Consider the following 24475-nt stretch of genomic DNA (forward strand, 5'->3'; position numbering starts at 1 on the left):
GAGACAGGCTGGAATGTAATGTCAATGAAGGCTATACTGTTGTGCATGTTTAGGTCTACGCATTGGTGTGCACACAAAAAACAGAAAAAGACAACAGCCAACATATTTTTGTATAAGTTTACCAACTACGATTCACATATAGAGGAAGCTCTCAGAAGATAATACATTTCATATGTACATTAATAATCAATAAATAAAAACACCACAGGTTATACTTTAGGATAGTCTATTCTATTATAAGCAATGTTAATGCTGATCAATATGAACAGACTTATTGCTCATCCATCACCTGACAGAGGTCCCTCTATTCCTCATGGTATGACATGTTTTAAAGGGGGTAATGGCAAAGATATGGTGGTGGTCACAATAGTTGAAATGTTCATTTATGAGTTTGATTCATATGTACCTCAGAGAATTTACCTGCAGCCCAAGAGAAGCCATTTGAGTAGTGCATATTGTTTTCCTTTTTCCTTCACAAAAATTGCCATAAGTAAAACCTTCCAACTTACAAAAACAGAATATTGAACAGTCCATTACATTTAAGTTACAAATAGCTCAACTTTGGGCCACAATATTAACGTTTAAAAGAAATTCAAGTTACCAAGGAACACCCTATAAAAGCCATTTCTTCAGCATCATGACATATCATTTCCATATCAATTCATAAAAAACAATTTATCCCAAGAAATTAACAAACAAAACCATTGGCCATGATTTCCTTGGCATATATTTAGTTGACAATGGCAGTTTTGAAGCTTCCTGGAAAATGTATGCAATACATAGGATGTCATCATGACCTACACGTTGCAATGTGGTGTAGTAGTATTTGTGCAATTAAGCACCAAATGGTCAGTGTTACAGTTGCTATGACATTTACAATGTTGACATTTATGTTATACTTGTGTGTGAAGTCCTTCGTGGCTCAATCAGTCACATTATGTGACTTATTCTGTAAAATTCAGATGATATGTAAATCATGTACATTCCCTTTCACACATTATTTGGTACATAGAGGTGATACTCCTAGGCTCTCGGACTCAGACGGGTCATTGTAGGACTGGACGTCTGGGCTGTCATTCATAACCAAACAGCCAATAGGCTACACAGATCTACAGAGACATCTGTATAAAGACTACAAATCAACTGAACACATGATATTTCCATAAATGTAATTATCACTTGGAACAAAAAAAAAGTGTCATTTCAGATTTCTAGGGTTGTACTTTGTGAAATGTGCCAAAACTCAACATCATTACCATGCATATCTATAGGCTGAGTGGTTAACATCGGAGCATCTTAGCTCATTAAAATGTACTTTCCGTGCCATTACCCACCCAAGTAAAGAGAGAGTATGAGGAGAGCGGTATAGGTAAACAAAGGAAGAAAAGACAGTGACAGTCTCTATTGTACATATGGGTGGGTAGACTGTCAGGGAAGCGTGATCAGAAGGGAAGATCAGGTGACACAGATTTCATTGGCCCAAACTTGGCAGCTTGCTGTCATGGGGAACACACATTCGGGATGCTAACGCTTCTGCCCCCTGCTGCTCCATCTCTCCCTGCTCCTCAACCACGCCTTGGGCCAGACAACTCGGTTGCTCCAGACCCGGCTGGGTAGAGAAAGGCTTCTCCAGAACCTTCAAGAGCCGCTGGACCTATGGCACAGAGATGGGAGAAAGATCAAACTATGAGATGGAAATCCAGAGAAGCAAGTTAAGGGAAAGAGAGCATGTTTTTTTTCATTGTGAGAATGCTTCTGTAATGGTGACGTCATTGCTTGGAATAACACAAATGAAAGTCAAGAGGGAAGCGGTATTGAACGTTTGGTCCCTATTACAGAATAATGAAGAAAACATGGATCGGAGCCTGATCTCAGAGAAGTCTCCATTCTCGGCTGCCTCTATTGCATTCTGGGCGATGTAGTTCCTAAGGACATATTGTGGGTTGGTGCCATTCATCACTTTCACCCTCTCCTCCTGCAGTGCCTGGACGTCCCTTTGGCCCTGAACCTCCCCAGCCAGACACTTACTGCACCAGTCACAACACAGAGCTGGATGACTCAGACAAAAAATATCTCTGGCTAAAAACACTTCTAGTGCAAACACTAGACCAACCTGCTCTTTTCCATGCCTTAAATTCCTCATGCTATATTTCTAGAGCAGGTGAGTGCTAGGGATATACACACTGGTGGTGGAGGGGTGAGTAAGTCGCCTAGTGTCAAACACTGAGTATGAGAAAGAGGTAAGTATGTAATTAAGACTACATTACTTATTTCTGACCTGTATGAGGTGACCCAGTTCTCTCTGTGCTTGGCCTCGACCTCCAGCAGCTCCTTCGGCCAACCCAGCTTCATGGCCACCGTCCTCCGTTCCGAGACCATCTGGAACAGGGACAGGTTGCTCTGGGCCAAATGCAGTAGCATGGTCAACTCACTGAACAGAGAGTGGTGATCTTAACGCAAAAAGTCAATAAAAATTTGATTGCAAAACATTCTTTTAGAAGGGAGAAGCAGAGAGGAAGGAAAAAGAGATGAAGAGGCAGAGAGTAAAGAGATACAATGCATTTGGAAAGTATTCAGATAATTTTGTTACTTTAGACTAATTCTAAAATGGATTAAATAAATAAAAAACATCAATCTACACACAATACCCCCATAATGACAAAGTGAAACAGGTTGTTAAAATTCTTTAGCAAAATTATAAAAAAATACCAAACAGAAATATCCTATTTATATAAGTATTCAGACCCTTTGCTATGAGACTCGAAATTGAGCTCAGGTGCATCCTGTTTCCATTGATCATCCTTGAGGTGTTTCAACAACTTCATTGAGTCCACCTGTGGTAAATTCAATTGATTGGACATGATTTGGAAAGGCACACACCTGTCTATATAAGGTCCAACAGTTGACAGTGCACGTCAGAACAAAAACCAAGCTATGAGGTCAAAGGAATTGTCCATAGAACTCCGAGACAGATGTGTCGAGGCACAGATCTGGTGTAGGGTACCAAAAAAATGTCTGCAGCATTGAATGTTCCCAAGAACACAGTGGCCTCCATGATTCTTAAATGGAAGAAGTTTGGAACCACCAAGACTCTTCCTAGTGCATGCCGCCTGGCCAAACTGAGCAATCAGGGGAGAAGGGCCTTGGTCAGGGAGGTGACCAATAACCCAACAGTCACTCTGACAGAGTTCCTCTGTGGAGATGGGAGAACCTTCCAGAATGACAATCTCTGCAGCACCACCACTCAAGGATCCCAATTTCATTTTAACGTTCACACCCCTAATTCCCACTACTGTATTATTGACCAAATCGTTTGTCTACAATGAGAATGTCCCTCTACTCCAACTTCAAGTCAGCTTCAAACAAACCATTAACTGTGTTCTTACTGCTCATGTCAATCTATTCTCACTGTGTGTCCATGCTGGGCTTGTTGGCAGCCTTGAGCTCCTCCAGAGAGGCACACTGCTCCAGGAAGAGGTCTGTGGCCATTTTGATGACTCCTTCCTCTGCCTCCCTGTCGCCCGAAGTGGGGAAGGGAATCTGGCTCAGACAGCGAAACGTGTTAGTTAAGTCTGGTCCTACAATGGGGAAGGAAATGAATGATCAGAGATTAAAGCAGTCATGCTTAGTCATAGTGTAGTGTCAAAGCTGTCTTCTATTGGCTACATGTATTTCATGTGAATGGTGTTACTGCGAGTCTCCTTTTTATGCATCTGTGTTGAGTGTACTGTGGCACATCCCTCAGTTCTTTGTCCCTCCTCATTCCCCTTAGCTTTGTTATGTACAATGACGTTTCGCTTCCGGACAAGCTAAAACACTTTCTCACCTGCTTTGAGGATAACAGTGCCACCGACGAAGCCCGCTAGCAAGGACTGTGGGCTCTCCGCCGTGGCCGACGTGAGTAAGACATTTAAGCATGTTAACCCTCACAAGGCTGCCGGCCCAGACGGCATCCCTAGCCGCGTCCTCAGAGCATGCGCAGACCAGCTGACAGGAGTGTTTACAGACATATTCAATCTCTCCCTATCCCAGTCTGCTGTCCCCACATGCTTCAAGATGTTCACCTTTGTTCTTGTACCCAAGAAAGCAAAGGTAATTGAACTAAATGACTTTTGCCCCGTAGCACTCACTTCTGTCATCATGAAGTGCTTTGAGAGACTAGTCAAGGATCATATCACCTCCACCTTACCTGACACCCTAGACCCACTTCAATTTGCTTACCGCCCCAATAGATCCACAGACGATGCAATCACCATCGCACTGCCCTATGCCATCTGGATAAGAGGAATACCTATGTAAGAATGCTGTTCATTGACTATAGCTCAGCATTTAACACCATAGTACCCTCCAAGCTCATCATTAAGCTCGAGGTCCCAGGGTCTGAACCCCACCCTGTGCAACTGGGTCCTGGACTTCCTAACGGGCCACCCCCAGCTGGTGAAGGTAGGAAACAACACCTCCACTTCGCTGATCCTCAACACAGGGGCCCCACAAGGGTGCGTGCTCAGCCCCCTCCTGTACTCCCTGTTCTCCCATGACTGCATGACCATGCACGCCTCCAACTCAATCATCAAATTTACAGATGACAACAATAGTAGGCCTGATTACCAACAATGTGACAGCCTACAGGGAGGCGGTGAGAGCCCTGGGAGTGTGGTACCAGGAAAAATAACCTCTCACCCAACATCTACAAAACAGCTGATCGTGGACTTCAGGAAAAAGCAAACGGAGCACCCCCCTATCCACATCGACAGGACCGCAGTGGAGAAGGTGGAAAGCTTCAATTTCCTCAGCGTACACATCACTGACAAACTGAAATGGTCCACCCACACAGACTGTGCAGCCTTCACCGCACTACAGCACCTCTTCAACCTCAGGAGGCTGAAGAAATTTGGCTTGGCCTCTAACACCCTCAGAAACTTTTACAGATGCACAATTGAGAGCATCTGTCGGGCTGGATCATCACCTGGTACGGCAACTGCACCACCGGCAACCGCAGGGCTCTCCAGAGCGTAGTGCGTTCTGCCCAACGCATCACCGGGGGCAAACTACCTGCCCTCCAGGACACCTACAGCACACAATGTCACAGGAAGGCCAAAAAGATCATCAAGGACAACCACCCGAGCCGAGCCACTGCCTGTTCACCCTGCTATCATCCAGAAGGCAAGGTCAGTACAGGTGCATCAAAGCTGGGACCAAGAGACTGAAAAACAGCTTCCATCTCAAGGCCATCAGACTTAAATAGCCATCACTAGCACATTAAGTCTATGTATATAGGGCAGCAGCCTCTAATCACTGGCCACTTTTAATAATGGAACACTACTCACTTTAATAATGTTTACATATTTTGCATTACTCATCTCATATGTACAGTTGCAAGAAAAACACTGAATTTAATTTTTTTTAACCTTTATTTAACTAGGCAAGTCAGTTAAGAACAAATTCTTATTTACAATGACGGCCTAGGAACAGTGGGTTAACTGCCTTGTTCAGGGCCAGAACGACAGATTTTTACCTTGTCAGTTCGGGGGTTCGAGCTGGCAAACTTTCGGTTACTGGCCCAACGCTCTAACCACTAGGCTACCTGCTGCCCATTACCTGGATTTCTACATAAATTGGTCAAAAAATTTGATCTGATCTTCCTCTAAGTCACAACAATAGACAGACACAGTGTGCTTAAACTAATAACAAATTGTATTTGTCTTGTCTATTTTGAATACATAATTTAAACATTCCCAGTGTAGGTTGGCAAGCGTATGTGAACCCCTAGGCTAATGACTTCTCCAAAAGCTAATTGGAGTCAGGGGTCAGCTAACCTGGAGTCCAATCAATGAGACGCGATTGGAGATGTTGGCTAGAGCTGCCCTGCAATATAAAAAAAACTCAATGTGAGTTTGCTATTCACATGAAGCATTGCCGGATGTGAACCATGCCTCAAACAAGAGATATCTCAGAAGACCTAAGATTAAGAATGGTTGACTTGCATAAAGCTGGAAAGGGTTACAAAAGTATCTCTAAAAGCCTTGATGTTCATCAGTCCACAGTAAGACAAATTGTCTATAAATTGAGAAAGTTCAGCACTGTTGCTACTCTCCCTAGCAGTGTCCGTCATGCAAAGATGACTGCAAGAGCACAGCGCAGAATACTCAATGAGGTTAAGAATAATCCTTGAGTGTCAGCTAAAGACTTACAGAAATCTCTGGAACATGCTAACATCTCTGTTGACGAGTCTACGATATGCAAAACACTAAACAAGAATGGTGTTCATGGGAGGACACCACGGAAGAAACCACTGCTGTCCAAAAAAACATTGCTGCACGTCTGAAGTTTGCAAAAGAGCACCTGGATGTTCCACAGCGCTACTGTCAAAATATTCCGTGGAAAGATTAAAGTTGAGTTGTTTGGAAGGCACACACAACACTGTGTGGAGAAAAAAAAATGCACAGCACACCAACATCAAAACCTCATCCCAACTGTAAAGTATGGTGGAGGGAGCATCATGGTTTGGGCTGCTTTGCTGCCTCAGTGCCTGGACAACTTGCTATCATCAATGGAAAAATGAATTCCCTTGTTTATCAAGACCTTTTTCAGGAGAATGTAAGGCTATCTGTCCGTCAATTAAAGCTCAACAGAAGTTGGGTGATGCAACAGGACAACGACCCAAAACACAGTAGTAAATCAACAACAGAATGGCTTCCACAGAAGAAAATACTCCTTCTGGAGTGGCCCAGTCAGAATCCTGACCTCAACCCGATTGAGATGCTGTGGCATGACCTCGAGAGTGGTTCACACCAGACATCCAAAGAATATTGCTGAACTGAAATATTTTGTAAAGAGGAATGGTCCAAAACTCCTCCCGACCGTTGTGCAGGTCTGATCCGCAACTACAGAAGACATTGAGGTTATTGCTGCCAAAGGAGAGTCAACCAGTTATTAAATCCAAGGGTTCACATACTTTTCCCACCCTGCACTGTGAATGTTTACACGGGGTGTTCAATAAATACATGGAAACATATAATTGTTTGTGTGTTATTAGTTTAAGCAGACTGTGTTTGTCTATTGTTGTGACTTAGAAGATCAGATCAAATTTAAATGACCAATTTGTGCAGAAATCCAGGTAATTCCAAAGGGTTCACATACTTTTTCTTGCCACTGTATATACTGTATTCTATCCTATATTTATATATTAATTCCATTCCTTTAGATGTGTGTTTTGTTGTGAAATTGTTAGACATTACTTGTTAGATATTACTGCACTGTTAGAGCTAGAAACACAAGCATTTTGCTACACCGGCAATAACATCTGCTAAACACCGTATGTGACAAATTTGATTTGAGTATGTAGTGAGTCTCTCTCCCTACCTGTTTTGTGCATGGTCTGCAGGAGCTCAGTGATCAACATCTCATCCTCTGACTTTTCCTTCTTCAGCAGGCCCAGCTTCCTCCTCATGTTGCCCAGGTAGAAGGTGTTGTAGAGGGGCAGGTACTCGTCCAGGACAGCCTCTGCTCGGCCTGGGGGCAGCTCTGGGTCCAAGGCCATCGGCCAGGCGAGCCAGGTTCCAGCGGCAGATAGTCGGCTGGGCCTGATAAGTGTAGCAGCCTGAGTTGTCTGAGGCATTGCAGATGAAGTCAGGATCAAACCTGCAGACAAGCGAGAGGAGGAAATAGACAGCGTGAAGCCAGATCCTTGTTGAAATCATGTGGATCTAAGACGATATTGTAGACAGTATGTCAGGTAGTGTAAATTACTGTAGACAGTATGTCAGGTAGTGTAAATTACTGTAGACAGTATGTCAGGTACTGTAAATTACTGTACCTGTCCATGAAGCCGTAGGGCCCGTAGTCTAGTGTGAGCCCCAGGATGCTCATGTTGTCTGTGTTGAGGACTCCATGGCAGAAGCCCACACATTGCCACTGGGCCACCAGTGAAACAGTACGCAGCATCACCTACCACCAAGACATGGACGCACACAGAGAAGGGTCAGACTGGACGAGAAGAGTTGATTTGGGTCTACTGGTTTCAGTCATATCATGCATAGGCGCTGGGTTAGGGAAAAATATTTGAGGATCGTATGCTGTGCTTTTGATAATCTTCATGAGGGATGTGAATGTGCATAACAATGCATATTTAATCGCTAAACAATAGCATCTTACATGTTACTACTTTGTTAATACCATTTAGCGTTAAAGAAGATGAATTAATAGCAGTGTGTGTGCGCTAAGGAAGTCACACTCTCACTGTATTAAGACTTCCTGTCACAGCAGGGATGAACAGGATAAGAGGATAGATAGCAGTGTGCTTGGCTCTACAACAAAAAGGTAAAGGATAGAGAGAGCTCCAATGTAGGCCTACAGTCTGCTTTGACACAAAGTAGTTTCAAAGTCAAAAAGGATAGGCATATTCCTTCAAGAATCATATCAGAGCATTATTGTACTCCATATGAATGATTGATGCTTCACTGAATCTAGTGTCCATGATTACCTCTCTGAAAATTGACACAAATTGACACATTGTGTTTTCATCAGCCACCTTAATGATCTCAAAGGACCCGAACCTGCACACACACACAATGATCAGAGAGTGACACATTTCCATGTTGTTCATGTCATTTTGTCAAAACTGGGAATCAATCTACAACACTTTGTTTTTAAACCTACTGCAGTGGCCAAGGGATAGGATGTAATTGTAACCTGATAAAGGTGGGTGCGATGCAGAGGACCACAGAGCACCTCTCTTTGGTGGGGTACCTGTTGTAGTACAACTCCCGTACCACCTTGCTGTCAGATGTCACCCTGCCCTGGTAGTGGGCACCCCCAGAGCGAACACCGCCTCGCTGCACAGAAACTCTCTGATGCTGGAGCGCTGCGCCTTATGGCCGTCAGCTTGTCTGGGAATGACAGAATTATAGAAATGTGCATTCATAATTCCATAGACTGTGCACTGCATATGAAAAATATATATATAGGCCAAAAACTGAGAAAACAGATTTCATTTAGGTAAATAGTAAAAAATAAAATACAAATATCTGTCTAGTCATGCTTATCATGCAATACTGTGTAAACTGCCCGACCAGGAGTAGGGAGTCAGACCAGCTCCCTTGACCTGAATCTCCCACCGGATACGGGTTCTCCCGGAGCAGCACTGGCCTCTAGTCAACTGGAGCTTTTACTTCACCCAGATAGCAGGCTGCCCCGTCCCTCAGCTGTCCGGCGAACGAGCCGAACTGGTGACCGCAGTAGCAGTACGCGGCAGGCTCGGATCCTGGCATTACTTTGGAGCCGCTCAGTTACTCTGGACCAAGCGGGCCGTTCAGAACCTTCTCGGCGTTCAGCCCAAGCAAAGCTAAAGCGTCATTAAAGACGGCCACGAACCTATGCTTGACCACTGGCTGGGGCTTTACGCGGGAGAAACAGACTCCTTCCACCCTTCGCGGACTAGGCTCTTCTGATGTATCCAACGGAAGTTTCTTGAGTACGACATTGTCAAACTCGATGAACGACTGACCGCCAGACCCATGCCGTCCATCCTGACAGTGGATAACTATTTAACGACGACGACAATACCAGAGCGAAGAAAATAAGACTGTGCCAGACGAAGTTTTAAAGCAGCCATCAAACTAAAGGTCATATCTGTTTGTTTAAAGTCACCAGAGACGTCATTCACCATTTCATATCAAGACACGTCGCTGTCCGAGTCAGTTGTCGCAACACTGCACTACGGATATTTGTCTAAACTATTGTGCTACTCTATTATTGGTCCTACCGGAAACTAAGACGGAACTACATTGGTCATGTCACCCAAGGATGGCAGCAAAGAGATAATACAAAAATAGATTGAATACATGAAAAAACATATATATATTATATACATTTTTATTTAAAAGTTGTATAGTTCAATACAGAATGTAGGCTTCAATATTTGGCTTGTTTACAATGATAGAGTGAGGATGGGAATACAGATTGTCATTCATACACACCGTTTTCTCATGTCAACATACAAACACAAAACAAACTACACCAATACTGACAGAATGGTGCGGGTGATATAGGACCGCTGCATGCCCCTATTCCACCATACACATCAGAAACAACAGTAGGTCAGGAAACATAGATATCAAGTTATCGTGGTAAATGACCCAACTATTTTCTGACAATGGTTTCCTTATTGGCTCAGAGTAAACTCAAACTGAAGTCCTAAATACACCCGCTGAGATGATCGATTGAGCTACAGCGGTAGGCTAATTTCCCAATATATTTCAATTACAAATTCTAAATACATTTTAAGGGGCAATGACTGAGATATGCAAATGCGACATGGCATTATCTCCCAAAAGTATATCTATCAGATAAATGAAATGTTTTGGGGGAAACAGAATCCAGAACTATTTGTCTGAGGGTGTCACCCAACCTGGTCCTATCCAGCAGACCCAGACATACAGTATGAACAGATTGAGATAGGGAGACACAAAACAATGGAGGACAGTGAGAGATGAACAAGCCACAGCTGCAGCAGAGGCAGGCAATCTACAGGTCCAAGGCAGAATAAGGCGATAGCAGAATAAGGCGTTAACCCCAACCAACCCTTCTAAGCTCCCATCGAACATAATCACCAACATTCCCCATTCATTCCTAGGGATTAGGGAACAATCTGGCAATCGGCTGTACTAAAATCATGCATGTCGTAGAAGCATGTAGTCTGAAATGTCAGATGTTCCCGTACAAAGAGAGAGTTCATTGATGGCTTGTCGTACAAAGTGCATATTTTCTGATCATGTCCAGTATCTACCACCATCACGCAGAAAGTGGCAGTTTATGTTTTACAACATACATGTTGAAGGTGCCTCATTGCAAGTACAGTCAAATATACAAAATGCCCCCATTTAAAATACATTGCTTGCTTTGAGGCAATATTACTCCGCATATTTATCGTTTAAAAAAATCCTACATTAGCCCTCTGTTAAATTAAGTATGTTATAAGTGTGGTGGTCATGGTATTTTACCCTTCCAACTCCAACCAATACAAAACACAACTGATCTTCCAGCATGTAGCATTCTTTGAAAAAACAAATATGCAATTCAAAATACCAGTACAAATTTGAGTTGGGCATTGCCTTATACAGTACAGGTATTTATAACACACGTCGAAGCATTAGGTTGTACTGTCTATCAATCAGTATGGTTGGTTGTGTGTAACACCAACCAGCACAGATCAGTTTGCCTTGAACAGTATATTGTGTGACCAGGAGAGGTAATCACTATAACACCAGACATAGCCTAGTCCCTGGGTTGACTTTGCTCATGAGCGATGGAGGAACTTAGGTGTCCATGTTGGGATAGTGCAACTACACTTTGTTACTAATACCTTCTGTCTCTTGGCTGGGGAGAGAACTTTACCACCACAGTGGGGGTGTTGGGGAAACTACAGTGTAGTCAGTTACATACGTTATTTGGAAATATTTGTACTTTTTGACTTGAAAAAAATTGAGTTAATTTGTTAAATTCCTTACTAGCCATGGGTGGGAATCTGTACCCAAAAATGTAATAAAGTGCTGGATTTAAAACATGGTCATTGTTAAAGCCTAGATGGTCCCATGTAGGTCCTGGATCCAGGATTAAAGAGACTGTATGAGAATGAAGTCATTAGTGGGGCGGTAGCTCTATGCTTCAACTATTGGGGTCCATTACAGCACATTCGGAAAGAGTTCAGACCCTTTGAATTTTTCCACATTTTGTTACGTTACAGCCTTATTCTAAAATTGATTAAATTAAAAAATGTCCTCAATCTACACACAATACCCCATAATGTCAAAGCAAAAACAGGTTTAGACATTTTTGCAAATGTATTAAAAATGTAAAACTGAAGTACATTATTTAGTATTCAGACCCTTTTCTATGAGACTCGAAATTGAGCTCAGGTGCATTCTGTTTCCATGAAGCATCCTTGAGCTGTTTCTACAACTTGATTGGAGTGCACCTGTGTTAAATTCAATTGATTGAACATGATTTGGAAAGGCACACAACTGTTTATATGAGGTCCCACAGTTGACAGTGCATGTCAGAACAAAAATCAAGCCATGAGGTCAAAGGAATTGTCCACAGAGCTTTGAGACAGGATTGTGTCAAGGCACAGATCTGGGGAAGGGTACCAAAACATTTATGCAGCATTGAAGGACCCCAACAACACAGTGGCCATCATTCTTAAAATGGAAGCAGTTTGGAACCACCAAGACTCTTCCTAGAGCTGGCCGCCCGGCCAAACTGAGCAATCGGGGGAGAAGGGCCTTGGTCAGGGAGGTGACCAAGAACCCGATGGTCACTCTGACAGAGTTCCTCTGTGGAGAAGGGATAACCTTCCAGAATGACAACCATCTCTGCAGCACTCCACCAAACAGGCCTGTATGGTAGAGTGGCCAGACTGAAGTCACTCTTTAGTAAAAGGCACATGACAGCCCGCTTGGAGTTTGCCAAAAGGCACCTAAAGAATCTCAGACCATGAGCAACAAGATTCTCTGGTCTGATTAAACCAAGATTGAAGTCTTTGGCCTGAATGCAAAGTGTCACATCTGGAAGAAACCTGGCACCATCCCTACGGTGAAGCATGGGGGTGGCAGCATCATGAGGTGGGGATTTTTTTCAGTGGCAATCGAACATCTCTGGAGAGACCTGAGAATAGCTGACCATCCAACATGACAGAGCTTGAGAGGATCTGCTGAGAATGGGAGAAACTCCCCAAATACAGGTGTGCAAAGCTTGTAGTGTCATACTCAAGACAAGGCTGTAATCGCTGCTTCAACAAAGTACTGAGTAAAGGGTCTGAATAATTACATAAATGTGATAATGCAAAAATTAAAAAACATTTTGCTTTGTCATTATGGGGTATTGTGTGTAGATTGAGGGGAAAAAAAAACAAACTTTAATCCACTTTAAAATAAGGCTAAGATAACAAAATGTGGGGGGGGAGAAAAAAAAAATCAGGGGGTCTGAATACTTTCCGAATGTACTTTATGTATGTACAGTTGAAGTCGGAAGTTTACATACACTTAGGTTGAAGTCATTAACCTGTTTTTCAACAACTCCACAACTTTCTTGTTAACAAACTATAGTTTTGGCAAGTCGGTTAGGACATCTACTTTGTGCATGACAAGTAATTTTTCCACCAATTGTTTCCAGACAGATTATTTCACTTATAATTCACAGTATTACAATTCCAGTGGGTCAGAAGTTTACATACACTAAGTTCACTGTGCCTTTAAACAGCTTGGAAAATTCCAGAAAATGATGTCATGGCTTTAGAAGCTTCTGATAGGCTAATTGACATCATTTGAGTCAATTGGAGGTGTACCTGTGGATGTATTTCAAGGCCTACCTTCAAACTCAGTGCCTCTTTTCTTGACATCATGGGAAAATCAAAAGAAATCAGCCATCAGCCTCAGAAAAAAAAAATTGTAGACCTCCACAAGTCTGGTTCATCCTTGGGAGCAATTTCCAAACACCTGAAGGTACCACGTACTTTAGAGCGAAAAGTGCAAATCAATCCCAGAACAGCAGCAAAGGACCTTGTTAAGATGCTGGAGGAAACAGGTACAAAAGTATCTATATCCACAGTAAAACAAGTCCTATATCGACATAACCTGAAAAGCCACTCAGCAAGGAAGAAGCCACTGCTCCAAAACCACCATAAAAAAGCCAGACTTTTTGGAGAAATGTCCTCTGGTCCTTTGGCCATAATGACCATCGTTATGTTTGGAGGAAAAAGGGGGAGGCTTGCAAGCCGAAGAACACCATCCCAACAGTGAAACATGGGGGTGACAGCATCATGTTGTGTGGGTGCAGGAGGGACTGGTGCACTTCACAAAATAGATGGTATCATGAGGATGGAACATTATGTGGATATATTGAACCAACATCTGAAGACATCAGTCAGGAAGTTAAAGCTCGGTCACAAATGGGTCTTCCAAATGGACAATGACCCCAAGCATACTTCCAAAGTTGTGGCAAAATGGATTAAGGACAACAAAGTCAAGGTATTGGAGTGGCCATCACAAAGCCTTAACCTCAAACCTATAGAAAATTTGTGGGCAAAACTGAAAAAGCGTGTGCGAGCAAGGGGGCCTACAAACCTGACTCAGTTACACCAGCTCTGTCAGGAGGAATGGGCCAAAATTCACCCAACTTATTGTGGGAAGCTTGTGGAAGGCAACCCGAAACATTTGACCCAAGTTAAACAATTTAAAGGCAATGCTACCAAATACTAATTGAGTGTATGTAAACTTCTGACACACTGGGAATGTGATGAAAGAAATAAAAGCTGAAATAAATCACTCAACTATTCTGACATTTCACATTCTTAAAATAAAGTGGTGATCCTAACTGACCTAAGACATGGCATTTTTACTATGATTAAATGTCAGGAATTGTGAAAAACTGAGTTTAAATGTATTTGGCTAAGGTGTATGTAAACTTCTGACTTCAACTGTATGAGTGTGTGTGTGTGTATGTAATATATATATATAACACACACACTTAAGCAATAAGGCCCGAGAATGTGTGGTACATGGCCAATACACCACGGCTAAGGGCTGTTCTTAAGCGCAACGCGGCGGCCATATACCACAAACCCCTGAGGTGCCTTACTGCTATTATAAAACTGGTTACCAACGTAATTAGAGAAGTAAAAATAAATGTTTAGTAATACCCATGGTATACGGTCTGATATACCACGGCTGTCAGCCAATCAGCATTCAGGGCTCGAACCACCCAGTTTATTTTTATATATAATGACTTGGGGCAATAATATCAACTTCAAAGACCATATGCACCAAAATCTCAAATTTCAATGTAACATCAATTGGAATGTGGGGGATAGCAGATGTAATATAAATGGAAAAACATTTGTAAATCTTACAAAAATCCTTCTTTTGCCATTTTTTTTTTAAATATACAAAAATAAAATAAGGGTACTGTCATGGTTTTCTTGGCAGTACTGTTCTGTGTTCCACAGGGACATGGAGGAGAGGAAGGAAGGAAACGAGAGGGAGGGCAGCTCAAGCCCTCGGACCCCTTACGTCCATGTCAGTTCATAGGGTAGGAGGTGAACCTTGACCTCTAACCCCTCCTCCTGTCAATAAGGCCATTGGTGGTAGATGCATTGTTTTCGTATTAGAGGGGATCGTTCATGTCACAGGTATAGGAGAGGGGTCAAGCCGCTGCTGGGGGCAGTGGTCGCAGGTTGTCCAGTAGTGATTGGACAGCGGGTAGGGACAGAAGAGCCCTCCCCATGCCCCCTCCTGCACGGTAGCAGGCGTATCCCAGTACTCCTATCACCCCAGCCTTCAGCACCGTGCGCAACATCCAGCCAAAACGAGATGGGGGCGCAACACTGACAGTCACACAGAAAAGCAAAAGAAAGAGGGTCAATATTAACTCATAAAAGTTAGATGCCGAAATACAATGATTCTATTGCTCTATAACATAATAATAGCTTGGTCTAGACTGCTAAGAAAGATACACACACCTCATGATCTCCTGAATGTTGAGCTCCTTCTCCCAGTTCCTCTCGATGCCAGGGACGTGGCCCATCCCCACCACTCCCACCACCACAGCAGGCACTTCTGTTACAAGAAACAAAGCGAATTTATCCAGCTGAAATGGCATCCATGTTCCCAAAAAACATTGGTCTGTAACAGTCCATCTATTATGCATAGATACATTAGGAGTTGAGGATAAACTTAATTGGCATCTTAGGCAGTGTGCAAAACACAGACACAATAACCCAGCTCGTCCATCTTTCAGAGTAAGGGTCCATTCAAACTGCTGATGGAAAACTATGCCAGATGGTAAGCCTTTTCATTGGTTTAATTGCAATCTTGTGCAGACTACAACCAATGATATGGTAGTATTTTTCCCACGAGCAGTGTGAACAGACTAATGGAGAAACTTGTCTGTGGACTTCCTCAGGTGAAAAGTGAAACAGGCAGATGCTGCGATGCTCACTCTGGGCATTGGGGGGCGCCTCCACACAGCGTGCAGCCTGGCGGAGCGTGTGTGTGAGGTAGATGTCTCGCTCGGCCACAATGGTCTGGTGGAGAGCGGGGAACTCGCCAATCATCTCTAGCATCGTCTGCTCCAGCAGGTCCTTCTGCTTGCACTTCTCCACATCTTCCTTACTGACACACAACAACCACAACAAACATATTGCAATAACAAAAGCATTGTACCAACTGGGTTTAACCAAGTCCCCAAATTAATTCCCAATAGCTTGCTATCATTTGTATTCAGGTAAATAAATGTAGCCCTATATAAATTAAATATATTATTAAATTGGATATTACTAAATACAGTACCAACCTAATAATATTTCTGCTCTAATCTTACTACATACTAACCAAAGGAAATACTGAGAGCAAGTGTATAGTGGAGTAAGCTGTGGGACTTAACCTAGACACTAGAGAGGAGTAACTGTCAGGTTATTGTACCTGATGGGGTCTGACAGGAAGCACAAGCCCCAGGCCAGTCTGGCTTTCTGCCACAGACTGAGAGCAGCGATGGCCCGTTTGAATGTCACCGGGATGGGCCGGTCCCCCAGGTGGAACTTGCAGAAGGGCACTCGGCCCGCCTGGGTGGAGAGAAGAGAGGGAGGGTCTTTACATACAACCTTACTAATACTATACCTAGTGGGTAACAGGTAAGAGGGTGTTAAGTTCAGTATGTTATGCTGTGTGAGATAAGAACATTAGTATGTATTTGAAAGTATTTGTGACCTTGACCTGACACCTTGTGCGAGAACAAACCTGTGACCCTTATCAAGATGAACTATTTTTAGTGAGTGGGTGAATGTCTCACCTGTTTGAAGGCCTCCCTGAACTCCCCTCCAGGAGCCATGCCCAGCTGCTCTGTGATGTGAGCCGACACTTTGAGCAGCAGGATCTGCATCAGGCCAGACATCACTCCATTCTGTGAGGACATAATAAAGAGGGGGAAGGACAGATAGGAGAAAGATGCATGTAGTTCTGTCCTTGAGCTGTTCTTGTCTAATGATGTTCTGTATTATGTCATTCTGTATTATGTTGCATGTTTTGTGTGGACCCCAGGAAGAGTAGCTGCTCCTTTTAAAACAGCTAATGAGGGATCCTAATAAAATACCAAAGAGACAAAAACGGTGAACTGTAAGTTAACAGCCTATTTATCCTCTCTTCTAGCAGAGCAATTAAAACACATACAAGCTCAGATCTCGATATCTTCTTCTATGCTAACAGTCCAGATAATTAGAACTGAGCATGGAAAGGGGTCCTTTCATTACTCATCCCCCTGGTCTTGGAATTCCCTCCAAGCCCACCTCAAAGTCTAGGACCTGGTGTTCCTGGATGACTTCAAAGGACAAATAGATAAACAGGTTGTTGAGACACATAGTTGTTTCCATTTGTCACCTGATGTCACTAGTTTGCATTGCCTTATGTAAGGAAGCATGCTGTGTTACTTCACACGCGCATGCCTGCACGTATGCACACACACCCACTGTTTGTTTGCTGTTGTATTTGTGCTGTTGCCAGTGTCTTCTGTCTGTGTTGTCCATTTTGTTTCACATTGAGGTGTGTGTGTTTTTTTTATTTATTATCACAGCCCCCCCATAGGAGGCATTTAACTTCTTGTCAGGCCATAATTGTAAATAAGAATTTGTTCTTAATTGACTTGCTTGGTTAAATACAATATCACTGCCGTTTTGTTATTTCAACAAAACTGATTCTATAGGGCACATACTGTTAACATGTTCAATATTTATTTTATCAGGTAGGCCAGTTGAGAACAAGTTCTCATTTACAACTGCGACCTGGCCAAGATAAAGAAAAGCACTGCGACACAGAGTTACACATGGGATAAACAAACGTACAGTCAATAACACAATAGAAAAATCTATATACAGTGTGTGCAAATGTAGTAAGGTTAGGGAGGTTAGGCTATAAATAGGCCATAGTGGCAAAATAATTACAATTTAGCAATTCAACACTGGAGTGATAGCGCAGAAGATGAATGTGCAAGTATAGATAATTGGGTGCAAAGGATCAAACAAATAAATAACAATATGGGGATGAGGTAGTTGGGTGGGCTATTTACAGATGGGCTGTGTACAGGTGCAATGATGGGTAAGCTGCTCTGACAGCTGATGCTTAAAGTTAGTGAGGGAGATATGGGTCTCCAGCTTCAAGGATGTTTGCAATTCTTTCCAGTCATTGGCAGCAGAGAACTGGAAGGAAATGCGGCCAAAGGAGGAGTTGGCTTTCGGGATGACCAGTGAAATATACCTGCTGGAGCGCGTGCTACGGGTGGGTGCTGCTACGGTAAGCAGTGACCTGAGATAAGGCGGGGCTTTACCTAGCAAAGACGTATAGATGACCTGGAGTCAGTGGGTTTGGCAACGAATATGAAGCGAGGGCCAGCCAACGAGAGCATACGGGTCGCAGTGGTGGGTAGTATATGGGGCTTTGGTGACAAAACGGATGGCACTGTGATAGACTACATCCAATTTGCTGAGTAGAGTGTTGGAGGCTATTTTGTAAATGACATCGCCGAAGTCAAGGATAGGTAGGATAGTTAGTTTTACGAGGGTGTGTTTGGCAGCATGAATGAAGGAGGCTTTGTTGCGAAATAGGAAGCCGATTCTAGATTTCATTTTGGATTGGAGATGCTTAATGTGAGTCTGGAAGGAGAGTTTACAGTCTAATCAGACACCTAGGTATTTGTAGTTGTCCACATATTCTAAGTCAGAACCGTCCAGAGTAGTGATACTAAACAGGTGGGCGGGTGCGGGCAGAAAATCGGTTGAAGAGCATGCATTTAGTTTTACTTGCATTTAAGAGCAGTTGGCGGCTACGGAAGGAGTGTTGTATGGCATTGAAGCTCGCCTAGAGGTTAGTTAACACAGTGTCCAAAGAAGGGCCAGAAGTATACAGAATGGTGTCGTCTGCGTAGAGGTGGATCAGAGAATCAAACAGCAAGAGCGGCATCATTGATGTATACAGAGAAGAGAGTCGGCCTGAGAATTGAACCCTGTGGCACCCCCATAGAGACTACCAGAGGCCCGGACAACAGGCCCTCTGATTTGACACACTGAACTCCGTCTGAAAAGTAGTTGGTGAACCAGGCGAGGCAGTCATTTGAGAAACCAAGGCTGTCGAGTCTGCCAATAAGAATGTGGTGATTGACAGAGTCGAAAGCGTTGGCCAGGTCGATGAAGACAGCTGCACAGTAATGTCTTTTATCGATGGCGGTTATGATATCGTTTAGGACCTTGAGCGTGGCTGAGGTGCACCCATGACCCGCTCGGAAACCAGATTGCATATTGGAGAAGGTGCGGTGGGATTCGAAATGGTCGGTGATCTGTTTGTTAACTTGGCTTTTGAAGACTTTAGAAAGGCAGGGTAGGATAGATATACGTCTGTAACAGTTTGGGTCCACTAGCCAGCATTAGAAAAATGCTTATTGAAATTCTCGATTATCGTAGATTTATCGGTGGTGATATATCTAAATGACACAGGATTAGAGATTTTTTATTTTTTTTTACTCATTCCAGGGCCCATATTCAATGTTTTTTGGGAGTGCTGATCTGGGATCAGGTCACCCATGTCACCCCCCGAATAGTCGTACCTGTTTGATGGCCTGCTGGACCTTGTCCAGATTAATGTCCTTGGCCTCCTTCAGCAGCGTCTTCTCATCCATCTTCAGCATGGACACCCTGTACTGGCACAGCTCCACCACCACCACGTCTGGCTGCACTGCACGGATCGTCTGAGGGAGGGGAAGAGATGGGGGAAAAGGCAAACAAAGGGGACAGGGGAGAAAGGGGGAGGAGAGAGGGGGAGGAGAGAGTGGGAGGAAAACAGGGAAAGGGGGTAGAAGGAGAGGACAGGAAGGAGAGGACAGGAAGGGGAGAAAGGGGAGCAAGGGCGGTAAGAGAGAGAAAGCCAAAGGTAGAAGTACAAGACTGACAATAGAATGGATTTTGCCTGAGGGAACAAAACAAAAAGAAGTCTGGGAAACCAGGACATGTAAGGGGGATATCATAGTAATTTGTTCTTAACTGACTTGCCTGGTTGGAAAAAGGTTAAATAAAAAGATAGTATTTTGAAATCTGCCAATCAGAACTTTTTATTCAATCATTACTTCAGGGTGTCTCTGAAGGACAAACATTTACTAAATGAATGAATCCCATGAATTTGAACGAACTCAACAGAGGCCATTCCAGGAGATACCTATGACAATCATTTAATGCCGGTTTCCCAGACACAGATTCTGTCTAGTTCAAAAATGTATTTGAATGGAGATTCCTCATTCGGCATACTTTTTAGTAAGGCCAGACAAAATTGATTCACTGTTTAACGGATTTTCCCCCCAAAAAGCGAGGCGAGCGAACATTTAAAAAAAATAAAAATTAGGTGGATTAAGGAATAACAGTACTTTACCACATTGTCCTAGGCTATATGGACATGAACAAGAGGATAAATACTCGGACTGATTTTCAGATTATTATTAGTAGTACACAAATTACATTAATGAACATTATTCACATAGGATGTATAATAGAATGCAATATTCTATCATATTCAAAAAAAAAAGTAAAGTTGTATGAATGTATGAGTTAATTAATCTACTTAATTGTATAGCCTAACAAATTCAAGAAAGATTGACAAATAATTGTAATCAAATTAAAATGTTGATGCATAATAATGAGTTAATTACCTGAATGCATCTCTATAGCCTAGGCGTTAACAAAATATTCATACAAATATGATAAGGCCTCTCATAGACTAGTAGGCCTTGTAGAAAGAGGGTCAATCAAGTTAGGTCTGCAAAATTAATGTAGCATTGTAAAAAAAATTATAAATCCAGCCATAGGTTATACTCTATCATCAAAATAAAAAATGTTGTTTATAACATGCACAATTAGAAGCATCAATCTATATAGATCAAGCGTGACTAAATTCGAGCCCAGTAACTTTGCTCACCGCATCCTCCTTCGATTGTCTCGTCTGGCTGCCACGAAAAGCCCCACCTGCTGATCTGCACGAAGCGTGGGCGTGCCACTGGCAATGTACTTTGCTGGACATGCTAGCTGTTGTCAGCAGCGCATCGTCACTTCAAACGCATTCCGTCGTGGTGTTATCGGTTGGACTTCTACTACTGGTAGTATCGGTAAAATGTAAGTTATGAATCGCAAATCACCATACAGCTGATACTTCGACTTCATCAATCATTTTGACTTCAATTTGGTTGGTCAAAATACTATCAGCTTGCACTGCGTCTTTGCTGATGAATGCCCTGATCTCTGGCCATTCAATTGGTTAAGTTACATTGTTGTTTCGTCTATTAAACCACTTCTTATTCATCTGAAAATGATGCAATAACCATGAATTTAAACGACTGTTTGTCTATAATGAGTGATGTCCCACATTTAACCTGGACACATAAATAGTAGGAATTTGTGCTGGCTTCAGCCAAGACTGCATGAGAGAGAAATGAAACATCTGCACGTCGCCTGCAGGTGCGAGTGTGTGTATTTCACTGTACAATCCGAGGCTTGAACATGATCTGAGCGCGTGATCTGAGACTTTTTGGTCTCTTGGGCATCAACTTGGAAAAGCCTCAAGGGAGAGCGGACAGTGCATTATAAACAAAGAGCCGCATAGATTGGCCAAAGAAATAACACCTGAATTCGTTTTTTTAGTGTGTGGAGAAAAGTGAGGCTTGGCATCCATTAAACAGTAATTCAACTTTGTCGGGCCAAACTGGCTAGGATAATCTGTGTCAAGGAAAACACCCCTTAATGCTTGCATGTCAGATTTGTTGTGCTCACCGTGGCCACGTCCTTCTTGCTGCTGTCACTGAAGTGGGCGGTGCCTACCAAGTAGAGCAGGCTGCCATCTGGGGCAGTCAGCCGGGTGACTGTTTCAGGGAGTTCTGGGGAGGACTGGCGCCGCTGGGCACGCACCTGCCATAGCAGCTCCACCGCCTCAGAGTCCGCTATAGAGGAACCAGCCAGGGAGAGGTGGAAGGGGAGAGAAATAGAGCAAGTAAGAGCGAAAGACAAAGACAAGAATGGAAAGAACCTTTAGTTCCTACATCACTGAATTGGCTGGCAGGAAAGACAACATACTTCGATATGCCAAAGGAATGTGATTGTCAGATGTGGGTAGAGTGAACAGTGCATGTTGTAGCCTACTGAAATAAAGGTTACAAACAAGTTAGAACAGACTTTCAAACGTAACATCGCTGTGGGAAGACTTCACAGACATAAAGAGAACATAGATAGTAGTTTCAAAGCTTGAAAAGTAAAGGACGGTTCCCCTTTTTCTCTCACACGGGCATTGTGAAACAATGAGCTTTTGGTGACAAGCAGACGGAGAGAACAGTAAATACATTTTACGTAAATAAGGGCACTCACAGAGTCCAGGGGGACGACTAGGCAGTGACTCATCTTCAGACGCATCTTCAGAGGGACCTACCAACTCATCCTAAAAAAAAAAAAATATGTAAAAAAGCATATGTAGTCATTAAGCCATTCTAAAAATGTACATGTCAACAAAAACATTTTGTCAATGTGCTCAAGAGCTTAATAGCCAGATTTATTGCGACACTGATTCTTAGACAATTAACATCTAGGCTAAGTACAGGAGCGGGACAAAATTCTAAGAATGTTTGTTTGTTTTGCTTAATGTGTTATGATCAGCATAGAGCTGTGTTCTTCAAATATCACAGCTGTATGGGCCATAACAGATGTGTGTGAAGCTGTACTCTGTGTGCCTTTTTAAAATGATCAAAATAACAGCTGTCAAAGCACTATGCACTGACCCATGTCCCGCAGTCCCCAAACTTACCTCGGAGTTGTTGTCTTGGTCCATGATTCAACCTTTGAGAGCTGGGCAAAAACTAAAGCGATGTCCCACCTTCCTTACTGAAAAGGAAAGCAAAACAGGAGGAAAGAGTATGGTCAAATGTATTAATGCATTTAGCCATTGCTATTCTCTGCAATGCTATCAGCTGTGATGCTTATTTTGTGACTAAGCTAAGGCCCCAGTTCAAGTTCCTCAATTGCTGACGTTTGCTAACTATATGTACAGTGTACCAAACCATAAATAAACTACCCATTCTCACTAGTTAGCTACCATCAGCATATGGCGACAAAGTTAGTTGGAAAATAAAACCGGCTGGTTAACGTTACCTGTCACAGGTAGCTAATTCTAGTAGATAAGACAATTTGTAAGACAATTTGTGAGCCAGGTTTCACTGTGACAGTAACGTTATAGTATATAGACAAATATCATGAGCAAACTGCCTAACGTTAGCTTAGTGGCCTCTTTTTAGAGCCCGGTCATGGCTAAACGCTCTCCTGCTGCATGTAGCTGCGTACTTCAACACGATTACATCACCTTCAAACAAGAGTGTTGACATAGCTAGCTATTTTGCTAGCTAACCACATGCTACAAAGTCAAGTTAGTTAGCTAGCTAGCTAGCTAGCTAGCTAAAGCTGTCAAACCTGCTGGCTAGAGACAAAACATTGACACCCTTAGCTGATATTCCCCTCGTTTCCACATATTATCTTGCTAGCTAGGCAAACTAGCTAACATTATTCATTAAGTTAGCTAATGTTAGCAAGTTGGCCCAAGCTAAATAGCTTACTACTCGCCGACTAGCAGTTAGCTTACTACTAGCTAACAGCTGACATATCGGTTAGCTGGCTAACTGCTGCTAACTACTTGGTAAACAATGTCATATCAATTTGTAATCAACATATAATAACTACAGCTTACAATGTTATACATTAAAAAATTTAAACTTATAAGTTAGCCAACCTGTGCTCTCACCTGCACTTCGACCAATGATGTGTTCGACTCGTTTGTTAACGTTGTTTTCTGGTACTTGTAGTTCAATTGAGATTTGAGTGCGTTGTGGTAATCAGTGGTGAAAAAGCACCCAACTATCATATCATACTTGAGTAAAAGTAAAGATACCTTAATAGAAAAGGACTCAAGTAAAAGTGAAAGTCACCCAGAAAAATATTGCTTGAGTAATAGTTTAAAAGTATTTGGTTTTAAATATACTTAAGTATCAAAATAAAAAGTATAAATTATTTCAAATTGCTTATAATTAGCACGATACATATTTTTTAAATATAACCTGGGGCACACTACAACTCACAGACCTCATTTACAAACAAAGCATTTGTGTTTAGTGAGTCCCCCAGATCAGAGGCAGTAGGGATAACACGCAGATGTGCTCAGTCCCCTACTGTACAGTCGTGGCCAAAGGATTTGAGAATGACACAAATATAAATTTTCACAAAGTCTGCTGCCTCAGTTTGTATGATGGCAATTTGCATATACTCCAGAATGTTATGAAGAGTGATCAGATGAATTGCAATTAATTGCAAAGTCCCTCTTTGCCATGCAAATAAATTGAATCCCCAAAAAACATTTCCATTGTG

The 24475-nt window shown here is 42.7% G+C and overlaps 1 protein-coding gene across 9 annotated transcripts; it reads right to left on the reverse strand.

Moving 5' to 3' along the window:
* Nucleotides 1-103: 103 nt before the first annotated feature.
* Nucleotides 104-23955, reverse strand: trabd (TraB domain containing). Of its 9 annotated transcripts, none has more exons than XM_082962348.1 (13): nt 23844-23955; nt 22869-22945; nt 22436-22505; nt 21848-22014; nt 19642-19782; nt 16843-16953; nt 16476-16615; nt 15994-16166; nt 15515-15611; nt 9373-15379; nt 7817-8888; nt 2279-7641; nt 104-1654 (listed from the first exon to the last, which is right to left on the reverse strand). In XM_082962348.1, the coding sequence occupies exons 2-10, from the start codon at nt 22890-22892 to the stop codon at nt 15199-15201; spliced, it is 1104 nt and encodes a 367-aa protein (XP_082818474.1). In that variant the 5' UTR covers nt 22893-22945; nt 23844-23955; the 3' UTR covers nt 104-1654; nt 2279-7641; nt 7817-8888; nt 9373-15198.
* Nucleotides 23956-24475: the final 520 nt, after the last annotated feature.

Source organism: Salmo salar, chromosome 16, assembly GCF_965601325.2.
Source record: "Salmo salar chromosome 16, fSalSal1, whole genome shotgun sequence".
Lineage (NCBI taxonomy): Eukaryota > Metazoa > Chordata > Actinopteri > Salmoniformes > Salmonidae > Salmo > Salmo salar.